Source organism: Leuresthes tenuis, unplaced genomic scaffold, assembly GCF_036924035.1.
Source record: "Leuresthes tenuis unplaced genomic scaffold, fLeuTen1.0.hap1 SCAF_21, whole genome shotgun sequence".
Lineage (NCBI taxonomy): Eukaryota > Metazoa > Chordata > Actinopteri > Atheriniformes > Atherinopsidae > Leuresthes > Leuresthes tenuis.
This window is the reverse complement of record NW_027325375.1, coordinates 20,172,616-20,187,678: the sequence shown is the minus strand read 5'-3', so window position 1 is coordinate 20,187,678 and position 15,063 is coordinate 20,172,616. Positions and strand designations below refer to the sequence as shown.

Below are 15,063 nucleotides of genomic sequence, written 5' to 3'. Positions count from 1 at the left end.
TAACTCTGAGGGGGGTGTCTATAGGGTCACTTTATGTCACACACCCCAGAAAGGTGGGATTTGTGGAACAGGGGACAGAAAAAGCCGTTGCTTAAAGACAGATCTTATTTTTAAACAAGTAAACATGTTTGAACTTGATCAGTCACCTGGAAGACTCCAAGCTTACGGGAAAAAGGTTCTTTGGTTAGGAGTGAGTAGCTTCTAGTTCCTCAAACAGCGACGTTGGAAGGCAGATCCCGTAGTCCTGGAAAAGATGGTCATTCAATCATTGAACTGCCTCAAGCACACAAAACAACTAAAGAGATGATGCCACTTCTCAAACTTGGGTATTGGGACTAAACAGCTGTGTGGCTTTAAAAGTGAAGCCAATCAGAATGAAACAAAAAGATTGGACTCTGCCGTAATGGAAAATTGTAATTTGGTCTGAGGAGTCCAGGTTTACTGTTCTAGAGTGGTGGAGCATCAGAGAATAAAGACTGTTAGTCGGTCAGGCCTAGGTTCAGCAACAGTATATATATTGGAGAAAATGAAATGCAACTCTCGACTGAATGCTCCCACACTGTGATCAAAGCGAGAGGTGGTCAAAGACACATGAGAGTGTGTGTGACTTTATTTGGCCAAGCAGCGTAACACACAACATAACTTCTGAGGTTGGTTTATGTGATAAATCAGTCACTTTTCAGTTTAATTTAAGCACTGGACACCATCGCTCTTTCAACAATGTCAACTCAACCGTCTTCCAATATCGTAAGTAAAAGGACTGTGAAGTTGTTTCCTTTTACAAAAGAAACAACTGAAAGGGTAAACTGTGAAACATATTGCCAAGACACAGCGTCTTACATAAGAGTTTTTATTCGGGTTTAAAATAGACACAGGTCTGAGTAAATGATCGGGATTGGTTGGCTGAACGTGTCTCGACACTCAGCAGATTACCTCAAGGCTTCAGTTGTGCTGAATATTGCACATCTACAAGAAACAGGTGACTGTTGTAACATGCGTTTTGTCAGACATACAATTCCACATAAAGAACCCCCCCCACCCCAAAAAAAAACTTGTCCGGTAAAATATTCTGCGTTACATCACAATGACTTTGGAAGATCTGAACGCCTCTACTTGCCATCATTTCCTAAATGATATTACACAGTATATCCTCAGTCTTTCAGATTGAAACACATAAAGACATGTTCCTTAGACATGATATCCGTGAAGAAACGTTAAATACATTAAAACAAAAATAAAAGAAGCTTTCATCGCTGACATACAGTAAACTTACTCTGTTAAGGCAAATGGTGACAAATACCAAAATCTGCAAAATAATCACGGAAGATGTCTTAAAACATTGTAATAATAAAGCAAACAGTGTTGATCTAAATGTACTGACAATGGATTAGTTACTCCATCGGCCACTAAGCTAAACCAATCTCACACACGGGGCATAAGCATTAATTTAATTCAACATCTAATAGAACTGTAAGGTTTTTGTCGTAGATACTAGTGCTCATTCCAGGAAGTTGAACTACATGAGGACTCTTTATTCATTTTAAAATGTAATAAATGTGTTGCTCAGTGATGATTTCTCTATCTTGGATGAATCTCACTAGTTCAGTTGCTAAAATAGAAGCAGAGGTCCACTGAGAGGCCACCTGAGGATCAGACTTTGCTCGGTATCATTAAGAAACAACCTCCAAATGAATTTTTCCAATGGAAAATAATTGCAAGGACAAAATCCACAGTCCTTTCTCTGTATAAAACGTGTGAAAACGAGGCCCTGGCAGTCTGAGCAAGGTAAATCGTGTTGTCTTAGAGTCTTTTTATCAACTGAATCACCGTGGGTGGGGTGGGGGTGGGGGGGGTCAATCATTTATTCTATTAGTAAAATGAAACCTGCTCTGTAAATAACCCTTAAAATGACACTTTTTGTGCTTGTGAGCAAATTAAGTCGCAAAACAAAGCATTAAATTAGCTTATTTTGCCTTTTAGTTGTCACTGGGACGCCAGAAATAATGAAGAGAATCAAACTGTGAACATTTTCAGACATTTTCATTGAAAGAAAAAGATTACAGAGCAAACAAACACCAAGCAGCGTCTGCAGGCTACGCGGATGCAAGAACGAGACAAAACGCTCGACTCCATTTGTTTATTTGTTGGTTGCAGCGTGAAAGGAGAAAGTCGGTATTACAGTTGGCGTACCCACTTTCCAGCAGACATCTGCAGTGTCTCTGCCACCTCCAGCCCCAATGTGGATACGTTGCCCCCCCGCATTTATTTCCTCTTCATTCTAATTCGGTTCCTTTTTATTCAAAATAACAAAACAAAATCAAAGAATATACAAAGATTTCAAGATCCAAGACTTAAAATTTCCTTACATTTTTCTTTACATTCGAGAACTGTTGAGTGAAAAACAATAACCAAACGGCAGAGAAAAGGAAACAAAATAAATTAGATTTTCAATAAGAAATGTGAATGAAGAACCTATTCGTCGCCACAGTTCTCGTATCTTACAGCTTATTATTAGTTCCTAGCAGTCCAACTCCCTTCCGGGGAGATGAGTCGTTATAGTTTCTCCTTCGATGGGATCCAGATATAAGGTCCTGAATGTTCCTCTATGACCTGTTTGCAGTGGTTATAAATGTCGTCTAAGGTGTCTCCTTGAACCAGCGCTAAAAAGGAAAGAGAATGTGCAGTTAGATTGTAACCGTGGCTCCCTGAGAGAGTCTCTCTGTTCTTTTACATGCTCCACATGTACGGGGAATGATGCCCTGCCTGTCGCGGTGAAAGGGAACTTCTTCGAGACACTTAGTTGCACCCTGTTGTTTATCTTTACTGCACTTAAGGTCTGGGCAGTATGGGATCACTAATAGTTTGATTAATGTGGAGAAATAGCCTCTTCATTCTGAGAACCAAGAGGGATCTCCCCACATTTTCAGGATAATTGCTTGAAGACATACTGTGAGGAAACCATGCAGCCCACAGGCCTGATGCAACAACAAGTGAACTAATTACAAATGTACACTGTTTGCTTACCAGCAAGGTCCGAACATTCATACATTCGGACTGCGTGTCAAATGTGACTGAGATCAGATTTCTTTCAAGACAGTGTGAACAGCACAAGTCGCATGGAATCTGACTTTTTCAATTCCAATTTGGCCTTCAGCATGTCACAAATGTCATTTAAGAAGATACAGACTGGATTTCTTTTTAAATGCGACCTCAGTCTCAGTCGGCCCAGTCAAATGTGAATTCATGCGACTTCCGATTGATGTTCGTCACAATTCTGCAGAAGTCATCACATGGTGCGTCAGTCTTTTCTAAACATGATGGTAGAGAGCACAGAAGTTAGCCAGTGCTGTCTTTCTCTTTATTTTTCTTTATTTGGAGCTTGCTTATCCTCTTGGTGTATCTCACCCAGTGTCCACTGATGTCTCACAATGTTTGTGGGCAACACGCCATCCCTGCCAGAGATGTCTCAGCTGGTTTTCGAGCGCTCACCTCCTGTCTAGATGACTGAGTATCCCCACCAGCACGGTGCTCTGGTGCAGTCCAAAAGAAATCACGTCCTTGTCTGATGGTAACTCTGTGGAGACAGGCCCAAGCCCAGCAGGCAACTCTGCACAGGTTGCATGTTCAGGAGGGCAAGGGGCTGCAATCAGGGCAGAGCTCCGAGTCAACCCACTGAAGCAGCTGGAAGCGGTTGATGAAGGCTCTAAAGACCTGCTGCCTCTCCGGGGTAAAGACAACAGCCACCATCATAAAGTCCAGCACTATGCCCTGAAATGCTGCCATCTGAGAAGGCAGGAAATTGTCCTTCTGGTGATACAGGGACACACCTGGACTTTCAAAGTGTTTGAAGCCAGTGTATTTAGTCATATTGTAAGATATAAATCAATTCCAGCACAATGTAACTGTTAAAGAAATGCCCTAAAATATCTATATTTCTTCGATTATTCTTCTCTTCTTTAATGGCAACAGCACGTTTTTTACAGTTGATACAGTTAAACAACTTCAGCCATAACTGAATCACAATCTTTAAAAGCCTCTTGAAAAGAAAGTCGTACGAAACCCAACTGGTTTCAATATGTGTCTGAGCAATATTTTGATGAAGGATGTTAGTTTCCCTTTGTTTTCCTTCCTTTTCTTGAAAAATGTAGTTCTCAAAATCCAGCAAAGACCTGACACAGGACCTGAGAGATGCATCTGGACCTTCATTTGATCCATCTACTGTTGGCCCAAGCCTCATCAGAAATGGTCTCCATGGAAGGGTGGCTGTCAAGAAGCCATTCTTAAGGAAGGGAAACAGGGAGAAAAGGCTGAGCTATGTCAAATGACACAAGAAGTGGACTGAAAATCAGTGGCAACAGGTCTTATGGAGGGATGAATCCTCCCCAGAGCCCGGACCTCAACATTATTGAAGCAGTGTGGGATCATCTTGACAGAGAACGGAACAAAAGGCAGCCGACATCCAAAGAAGAGCTTTGGGATGTCCTTCAAGAAGCCTGGAGAACTATTCCTGAAGAATACTTAAAGAAATGGCAGAAAGCTGGTCTAAGATGGTTCAGGCTGTGTTAGAGAATAAAGGTGCTCACACCAAATATTGACTTTCAAGCTTGCTAGCAGCAGAGGTTATTTAAAAGGTAACTGATATGTCAATACCGGGATTAAAGTCAGTTTCTCCAAATCCGAGGCCGTGGTTCTCCACCTCTGGGTTGGGGTAAGAGGAGTTTTAGTATCTCGAGATCTTTTTCACGAGAGATGACAGATTGGGGTGAGACATGGATAGACAGGTTGGGGTATTCGTCAGCAGTAATGAGGGCGCTGCTCCAGCGCTGTGGTGGTGAAGTGGGAGCTGAGCTGGAAGTAGAAGCTCTCATTTAACTGGTCCATCTTTGTTCCAACCCTCGCCTATGGTCACAGATATGGGTAGTGACCCAAATGGCTAGGCTCAGCCTTAGAGATAGAGGGGAGGAGCTCAGCCATCTGGAGGGAGCTTGAAGTAGAGCTGAGGAGGTTTGGGCATCTGGTTGGGATGCCTCCTGCTCGCCTCCCTTTGGAGATTTTTCAGGGACCAACCGCCAACTGGGAGAGCCAGACCTCAGGACAGACCCAGAACTCAATGGAGGGATTACATATCCCCTCTGACTAAGAAATGCCTCAGGATCCCACAGGAGGAGCTGGATAAATGTCGCTTAGGGGAGGGATGTCTGGGTTTCCCTACTGGACTTGTCACCAAGGCAACAGCTATCTAACTATCGCACTTCTGCTGCTTTAAGGGACAGCTTAAAAGTCAGGTGTGGTGTGTTTTCAAATTTTATTTAAGCTACATTCAATGATGAGGCATGAGGTGATTACACGTTTCGTGCTAATATCAATATCTTACCTGTGAAGTATTCACCAAACTCCTGCTCCAGTTTCATAGCCCTGTCAAAAGTCTTCTTTGCTTGCTCCTCAGTCAGTCTTTTATTCATGTCCCTGCACAAAGGGGCATGACACAAACATCAAGGTTTCACTTTAAAAGACCCCCCTGCACTCAGAAATGCTTTGCTGTACTGAACTGAGCTGCAGTTCACTGTGCTTTTGTCAAATTTGACTTCACCGTGTGGTTGCTTTCTGATCAGTTTAACACTAGATGTTTGGACATCTTTAAGGTCACCAGAAAACACATTTCAACGTCATCACTAATATCCTGGAAAAGAAAAAAACGAAATTAAAAAAAGAACGAGGCGCAGCTTTTCAAACTATATTTGTCGAAAAAAAAAACATTCTGCCGTGTTTGTAATCTCGCCTGAACTGGAGGGGATCGTTATTTCGCCGGGCAAACTAAATGAAATACCTTAGAAATAAGAGAAGGCGTGTGTGCGGAAAGCCTACAGCTTGTTCAGTTCAGTGACAGCAGCAGGAACAAAGCTGTTTTTGTCGCGCTTTGCTCTGCATTTCGGGACTAAAGACGTCATCCAGATGGCCGATGCTTAAAATACCGAAAGAAGGATGAAAGTCAACACTGTAGCTGTCTCTTGTACTGGGACACTGGGAAAAGTTGTGGCTCACCAATCAGACGAATTTGACCATCTATCATGTAAAATCTTTCACTTTTCTTGTGATTCAGAGCTTATATTTGGGTGTCCTCTGTAACGAAGTACTCAAAAACTATAAAAACACAAATGAGGCATGAGGGCCTCTTACGTTTGAAAATATCTCATCCAGTCAATGATTCTGTTAGAAATATCCAACTTCCCTTTTTTTCCTTCTTCCACCAACTTCATCGTCACATCGTGCTGCGTTCGTTGTAACTCTTTTGCTCCAGCATTTTGCTTTGCCATCGAAGAGAAATTTGAGAAATCTGTCGATGTTCTTTAGCTAGGAAACTTTCTTTTTAATTGGCTCTGTATGGATTGGACTAAATTGGAATATAATGAATTTGATTTGATTGGATTATGATTGTATCACAATGAACTGGATTGTAATCAGCTTGAACTGCATCTCTGAATTGTCTTGAGATGACATTTGCTGTGATTTGGCGCTTAATATGAAACTGAAATGAATTGAATTGAATTAAAAGGTGTTTACATTAATCTACCTTCAATGCGGTGTTTGGACCATCCCAACTCGTTCAACACACAACCAAAGACGAGATTGTGCCTAAATCGGTGCTAACTGTTGGTTGAAATGTAGACAAATGAAAATAAAAATAGCCAGCCAAGTATTTTTTCTTTCCGTTTAGTGGTTGGTATTGTGAGCTCTGTTTTTGTGTGTGCCTGTGTGAGCTCTCTGGCTGGGTGCTGTCATTCATGTTTGCATGTCTGCGAGTTTAAAGTGGTAGGACAGATCTCAAATAAACCACACCTCAAAGGACCAGAAGTGTGAAGTGGAGTCTAGTGGCTAACTCCATCCCCTAAAACCAAATGCTATGAAAAGAGCTGTAAATTAATGGTTATGAATCTAATTTAGCCAAGGCCTGTGTTCATATTCTTCTTACGTTGGTGAATAGTGAAAACAAATAAGGAAGTGATTATAAAAAAAACAAATACTCACAATAGTGAATCAACCGACTTCGGTTTTATCAAGATGGCGATCGGATAGAGTTGTGCTACTTGTAGTCGTTTGATGGCATTTCCAGACACATCCAGAATACAGTGTTTACCCTGAGACAGAGGCATGAATTTAGAGATGTACCATGCAGAAAAACAAAAGCTAAACTATGTTTTTTCCTCTTCCAAATAAAGACTCTCTTGCAATTTTGAGTAACAGATAAAAGCATCAATCTGTTTCTTTTTTTTTTTACATTAAACTGTTTGCCTCCCTCTGGCGCAGTTTTAACACACTAGTTAAGAATCTCACCCTCTCGGCCACATATTTCACAGACTGGACGCTTGTTCCGTACAGATTATCATTGTACTGTCCTGCCTCGATGAACTTGTGCTCTTGGATGTCTTTCTCCATCTGCTCTCGGGACATCACAAAGTGGTAGTCTCGCCCATCGACCTCGTAGTTTCTCCTCTGCCTAGTGGTATCTTCGGTGAAAGCAGGAGAACGAACTCTTAGGATACCATAACAAGACGGTTGAAGAGTTGCTGAACCCTACTTCTCTTTTCAATAAAAAACTAAAATATTACCAATGAAAGTTTTGCCAGATGAAGCGATCATGACCGCTGTGGAAATGTGTGTCAGAATAAAAGGGTAAAAGGGACAAAACAAAGACTACAAAGAGGCTATATCCATGCTGAAGCCAGCTAACTTTTTGACTAATGATAAGCTGCTGCTGGTAACTGATCGGCTGACGGTAAAGAATCCAAAGGCAACTACTTTAGCACTTTAGCACCCAGAAACCCATTGCATCTCTTTACAGTAAAATTACAGTACTCAAAGTTACCATGTGCCTGGAACAATGATCAGAAAACCCTGACATCTGGCTTTCGATTGCAATGAGAAAGTGTTTAATCTCCATTCAGTGGCATATTTAACCTATTCAGTGCTTCTTCTTTTTTTGTCTTTTTTTTAAAATTAGGTTCAGCTTTGATTGTCCTTGATGGGAACACAACAACTGGGTGAAGATGCTGATTTTCAATAATAGCGCTGCAGTCAAAGGAAACATGAACAGGCACCAGATCACTTTTTTCCTGACCGAAACATACTTTTACAAACCTTTGAGTCCTGCTCGGGTGTTTTAAAACAACTCTCTGACAAAAAGACATGAAACAACTTAATTTGTTGTCTCTGTAAGACAACCGGCAGCCCACTTTAAGTCCTGCTGTGAGGGGCTGCGGTCCAGCAAAAAACAAGAAACGAGCCTAATTATTTTAGAAAGTTGAGCTAATCAGAAATTGTAGTCCAATACAGCCTGCAGGATGCAGTGTAAATCCATGGGTAAACTCACAAAAACAAGCCAATCAAACCCTTTACCCATTGCCTGATGTTGCGTGTTTATCCTTAGCGCTCGAAGGCCTACAGCGTCTTCAGAACCAGTGCAGAAACTACATCTACCTCCTTGGGTACAAGCCTGTAACTACAGCAACATGAAAGGATGGCATTACACCGTAACCGACAGGCTGTGTTGGACCACAGCTTCTGATGAGCAGGACTTTCTGAGATCACTAGGCTAGTTTTTCTTTATTTTTGACTAGATCGTGGACGTGAGCAGAGTAAGACTAAGAGTGAGTGGCCAGCTGTCTCTTCGTTGAGTAAAATAAATAAAATTGCTTCTATTTTTGTCCACCAGTTGCTGCTTTTAATATCAGAGCCTCCACGTGAGATGGTGTCGACCATAAAATGTGCGTTTCAGTAAAGAAAATGTGAGCTGCTCCCACCCATGTCGCCCAGAGTGCAGCATCCTCAGTTAAGAGTAGTGCTGACACCAAGGTGTTGTTGTTCCCATCGATGCAGACTGGAATAATTTGAAGTGGGACTGAATTAAACACTTTCCTTTTGCACACAATAAAGAGATGTTAGCATGTGTGAATGCCTTTTACACAGATGAACAAAGATATTGAACAAAGCTAAATTTATCTTTAAAGAAACAAGTTGTCGGCTTTTACAAAGCTAACAAATGCATTTATTATAGACACTGCACACATCTAGCGTTCCTCACACTAATGCTACCGCTTACAAATGCTAACAAAACAATAAAAAGGGGGTAGAAGCATTGGTAGAAACAATTAACTCACTTTCAAAATACAATGGGGAAATCACCAGTTTGTTCAGTTTGCTCACTTACCTTCACACTCTGAACTGCTAGCAGCTTCATGTGATTTAGAGGGTAAATTGAAATGAAAAAGACGTGTAAATCAAGACATGCAAAGTAAGAAGTGACTCGGTGAATGAGGAAAAAGGTCACACACTGCACAGACGAGTGAGCTGATCTGTCAGGATGAATTCAAATAGATGGACCTCCATGTGACTTTTATTTCCTTACAGACAGCAGAAAGGGATGCACAGAGTTATCAGCCAAAATTCAGCTTGGCCTGTAATATGAAGTCATAGCTATCTGACATCGCCCTGAAACCGACAGGTTTAGCCTGCAGCTGCAGTTTCAACAAACATCCAACAAGTCGCTGCCTAATTTCATAGCAGGCCATTTATTTATTTTTGTCTGGTCTAGCAGGTGATAGTTTAACAAGCTGAAAGAGCTTCTGTAACTTTTATTTTTCACACAAAGGATTTTCCTCATGTGAAAGACTATAATAGAAGGTTTGGATCAGTCAAAGACAGCACGATAAAAGGCAGAAATCTGTTCATTAATTTTTTAAAAATACATTTTATTAAAACTTTTTTTCTCTTAAACTAAATTTAATTTGGTAATAAATGTCCCTTTTTGAATTTCAGGCCTGCAACACATTCCAAAAAACAGTTTGAACAGTAAAATTAGCACTTTGTAATCTTTTCAGTCCTTCTTACAACACAGAGGATACCAAGTGATGAAGAATTTCAGGAGTTAGTTTGTCTCATCCTTCCTGCAAACATCTCCTAAGCTGTGCAATAGTACGGGTCTTTGCTGTATTTTTTGATTGAAAAGAATGTGGGTTTACATGGTGTTGAGAAAGATGTGGAACTTTTCTGCACAAATGCTGCCATCGTAGAAATGAGCTTAGCCAAGATCTCTGATACAGCCCCATACCATCACAGAGCCTGGCTTTTGGACTGGTTGCTGACAATAGTCTGGATGCTCCTTTTGCTCTCTGGTCCGGCGCACATGGCGTCCATTTCTTCAGACAAAGATCTGGAGTACTGATTGGTCTTCCCCAACCTTAAATTTGGGAAACACTGTTTTTAAACAATTTTGCCACTATCTTGCTGACCAAGGATCCTCTTTGCTCCTGAGAGACTCAAGCGGAGTTCAAATTGTCCAATCTTTCTTCATAAAGCTCTGTCTGAGTAGCAGGATTTGAGAAATTACAGGTAAAACATGCACCCAAACCATAATTGAACGTTTATTTGTTCGCTCTGAACACTAAACATGTTGGGGGTAAGTTGTGTTGCGGGCCGGAAATACAAAAGTGGATGTTAAATGAATTCAAGCTTATGATATATCATACTGTCTGTAATGAGTTGAAAAATTGTCCTTCCACTTGTGCATCATGAACATAAAATAACACAAAGACGACACAAACAAAAGAAAAACATGAAGAACAAAAACCTTTGGAGTCTTCCACATAAATTGGATCCATTTTAAAAAGCTCAACTTTGTCTTTAAAATTCGATGTATTCATCAAAGTTAAATATTTCAAGTTATTTGAATAAATCAAAGTTGGATTGTTTTGTTTTTTTGTTTTTTTAAGTAAAACTGTTCTGTGGATACTATATTTCGCAATGATGTTAATTAGATTAATTAAAAAGATTTACCACCAGAGAAGTTGGAGTCACTGAAATGGAAACAAAAAGCAGTGGAATGAAAAGTTTCCCCCTCGTGATGACGAAAAGAAACACCTGTCATATTGTTTATATTCACAAGAAATCATAAAGATTTCCTTTAACAAGGTGTAAGCAGTGTTCAAATTGATAAAACACTTCTTCGATTCTGTCTGAAATGAGACATTTGTAATTAAAGAGTAGTCGAATACAGCAAGAAAAGATGGCTGCTCCTACTCTTTGACGGCTCATCAAATCGCTGAAACTGCTCATTGTCACGATACTAAAGTAAGAGGTTTTTAGCTAAAGTAAGTAGGTTCTTAAAAGCTTTACTGTATGAAAGATAAAAAACATCCAGTCTCACAGCGGAAAGCTGGGAGTAGCAGAAGAAATCGTCCAAATTAAACACAAATATCTATAAACATTAAGGAAAGTAAGGTGGTTTATGATAATTTAGTACAATCCTGAATGTAAAAATACAGGTTCTGCAGTCCTTTATCATAACTTAGAATATATAGCAGGGTATTTAAAAAAGACACATCAAATGTGGAAACAGAGACATTTGACTGGATTAGGGGTTAGAAATGATGCCTGAAGCAAAATAATATGTATTTCTTGTTAGCATGACCCCATTAAGTGCTACGACTGTGATGTCACAGCTCCCACGGTCCCTGATGCTCATGAAAAACAAATGATAAATGCTGTTCTGTACTCGGTACTTACGTGGTACACAGGAACCAAATTTGTCCGGGAACTCTGATATCAGATCGTCATTGATTCTGTCCTTCATGGGCCCGAGAATTATGACAGGCCTGGCATAATTAACTGGAAAGAGAAGAACTTGGTGAATTTCTGAAATAACTCCTAAACGACCGGGACATCAGCAACAGTTTTTCATGAAGGGGAATTCCATCAAGATATTTGTCAGTTGTCCAAAGATATATTTGGCTCTTCTGTGTCAGTTTTGACCAACTTTCTCCAAATTTGCCCACTTGAAATTGATTTTAGAAGCTAAATCAAGACACGTGATCGTGAAATCTCATATTTTAGAGCGATTACATTTAATTAAAAGCCAACCGAAAACGTCTTATGTAGGTTTTGCCTTTTCTTTTAAAAGATCAATACTTTCTGCTGAGCTTGGGTCTTCAGGGAAGTGTTCCAAAAACATGCCTTTATCACAGTTTTGTTTTCATTTTGGGGATTGAAATAATAATAATAAAAAAAATATATATATATATATCACACAAATCATACAAAGAAGAATCGAGAGCTTTGAATGGTGTATATGATATTATATTCTGTAGATGATGAATATTCAAAGGTTTTCCACAGAGGAACATTTTTCTACAATGTTTAAAATTTGTAGACACGTTTTGTTTGCAGATTGCTGAGACTGTGCCTCCCTAAGGTGCTCTTTTCATACCCAATCAAGTCACTGACCTGTTGCCAATTAAGCTGACTAGTTGCAACATGTTCCTCCAGCTGTTTCTTTTTAGCACCACTTAGTTTTCCTGCCTTTTGTTGCCCCCGTCCCAACATTTTTAAGAAGGACTGCTGCCGTCAGATTAAAGATAAACAATGAAAAATGTCTCACTTTCAACATTTGACACATATTCTATAACTTTTTGGGGGAATTCGGGTTTGTACTTTGTGGGGTTCACATTACAAGTCTGCCAGAGAGTAACATTGTGCCAAGACCACAATATCCATATCTTTGAGATGCAAATGAGGGTGAAATTAGGAAAGGCTGCATCTGCTACTTAGAGAGCACAAACTAAATGGTACCAAGTCCAGGTGGGAGCAAGGGCAACTAGGAATATGGAAGCTGTGTTTTCTGTATATCAATAAAACACAAGCCATGGTGACAACAGACTGTGTGAAGGCCTGCGCTTTAAAAATGTAATCCATCTCCACCAATTTGACCTTTATCTATTCTTTTGACTTACTTTCTTGCCGCAACACAGGTTCGTATGAGAGAATCACATCGTCTTGACTTCCTGGAGAGATACACAGTGACAAACATCAGAACATGCGTTTCTGAATAAATCCAAACTGAAGAATTGGTTCCAGTGTGTAACATTTAGTGCGAGCTATCAAGCTGAACTTAACGATCGCATAAGAATGAGAATTGGTGTGAATTCATCGCCCGAAGGACAAAATTTATATTCATCAGATGATTGTCTCATTAACTCATACAAACCGGATCACCTAATTTAGTTTTTCCCCACATCTCCATCTTTGTACATGAATGGATTCAGAAACTCAGAAAACTTCACACGACATGGAAAAAGATTTAAAGATACTGGGAGAAGAAGTCAAACCAAGGCATCTTCGTAAGGTCACTGTAAAGAAATCCCAGTTTTTGTTGGACAACAGTGATGTTTCATCTTTGTCTTATAAAGTCATGTAAATAAGAAAGGACAACATCTTTAAATTCTAAGGCTTTAAATATCAGGACATAATAAAAAAAAAAGAATCATCTGGTTATTACCAGGTCTTAATATGAGGTAAATACAACCTCATCCATTGAAGAAAAATGCAAGTCAAAATGCAGCAGTCCACCCTCACTGCTTCCACAGGTAAGTGTGAGCACCTCTAATTAAAGCAGCAGTTTTGTCATTTTGCTGCTCTGGAGCATTCAGGTGTGTGTTAACACAATGCCAAGGAGGAAAGACATCAGCAATGATCTTAGAGAAGCAACTGTTGCTGCCCATCAATCTGGGAAGGGTTATAAGGCCATTTACAAACTATTTGGAGTCCATCATTCTACAGAGAGAAAGATTATTCAAGAGTGGAAAACATTCAGGACAGCTGTCAATCTTCCCCGGAGTGGACGTCCCAGCAAGTTCACCCCAAGGTCAAAAACCCAAGAGCTACATCTCAGACTCTACAGGCCTCAGTTAGCATGTTAAATGTTAAAGTTCATGACAGCACAATCAGAAAAAGACTGAACAAGTATGGCTTGTTTGGAAGGGTTGCAGGAGAAAGCCTCTTCTCTCTAAAAAGAACATGGCAGCACAGCTTTGGTTTGTAAAGTTACATCTGAACAAACCACAAGACTTCTGGAACAATGTCCTTTGGACAGACCAGACCAAAGTGGAGATGTTTGGTCATAATACACAGCAGCACGTTTGTAGAAAACCAAACACAGCATATCAGCACAAACACCTCATACCAGCTGTCAAGCACGGTGGTGGAGGGATGATGATGTGGGCTTGTTCTGCAGCAAGAGCACCTGGACACCTTGCAGTCATTGAGTCCACCATGAACTCCTCTCTATACCAAAGTATTCTAGAGTCAAATGTGAGGCCATCTGTCTGACGGCTAAAGCTTGGCTGAAACTGGGTCATCAACAGGACAATGATCCCAAACACAGCAGCAAATCTACAACAGAACGTCTGAAAAAGAAAAGAATCAAGCTGTTGCAATGGTCCAGTCAAAGTCCAGACCTCAACCTGACTGAAATGCTGTGCTGGGACCTGAAGAGAGCTTGTCTAGGTTTGTCTTAAATAATGATGGGGGGTTATTTGTCATGAGTTGTTCATCTGAAGTTGTATTCACCTAATTTTAAGATCTGGTCTTGCTCTGTAAAGCCTTCAAATGAAAGAGGTTGTACTTCCTTTCTTACATGACTCTGCATCTGTACATAAAACTAAGCCTTTGACCTGCACAACACAAATCATTATGAAGGCAAATGCGACATGTTCCAACGTTGTATTTCAAACTGACATGCTCACAAGCAAAGGAAACATTTAGGATGTTAAACCTGGCATCATGCAAACATGCACAAATCACAGAATCACATCTGAGGACAGCAGTCAGTAAGGCCTACAGTCAAAGAAAAACAATATTATTGATAAGAAAAAAAGAAAAACATGAACCTAAAAAGTCTGTTTCGCATGCTCGTGTAAGTGTGAGGGGTCCAGTATAAAGGAGACAATCTGATGGCTCATTAACGATTCATTATCACCCAATAAATAGGTGGCCAGTTGACTGTCTGTCACATGGTTTCTAACCTGGAGTATTAACAGTGTAAATGGACAAGAACAAGGATTACAATAAAAGGCATTTCCTCCAACAGTTACAACAAATTAAGTCCAGTTTAACCAGAACTCAGTGTTGAATTATCCACCAATCACAGCAGATACTGAATGTGCAACCTGAATGTTGAATTTGCAATATCTATTTAGAACTTTATGGTCACTGAGAATGTTTTTATCTTTCGTC

The 15,063-nt window shown here is 40.2% G+C and overlaps 1 protein-coding gene across 12 annotated transcripts in view; it reads right to left on the bottom strand.

Annotated features, from left to right (window-relative positions):
• Positions 1–2,123: 2,123 nt before the first annotated feature.
• The window catches only part of dlg2 (discs, large homolog 2 (Drosophila)), a 97,846-nt gene continuing 84,906 nt past the window's right edge, over positions 2,124–15,063 (bottom strand). For 11 of the 12 annotated variants that reach the window (XM_072375697.1, XM_072375700.1, XM_072375702.1 and 8 more), the window contains 6 exons: positions 12,783–12,833; positions 11,560–11,661; positions 7,333–7,505; positions 7,027–7,136; positions 5,375–5,466; positions 2,124–2,660 (listed from right to left, as the gene is read on the bottom strand). In XM_072375697.1, coding sequence (XP_072231798.1) covers positions 2,554–2,660; positions 5,375–5,466; positions 7,027–7,136; positions 7,333–7,505; positions 11,560–11,661; positions 12,783–12,833 — 635 coding nt within the window. In that variant the 3' untranslated portion in view covers positions 2,124–2,553. Of the gene's footprint in view, positions 2,661–5,374; positions 5,467–7,026; positions 7,137–7,332; positions 7,506–11,559; positions 11,662–12,782; positions 12,834–15,063 lie in introns of those variants that run through there. The other variant, XM_072375707.1, reaches the window with a different exon arrangement.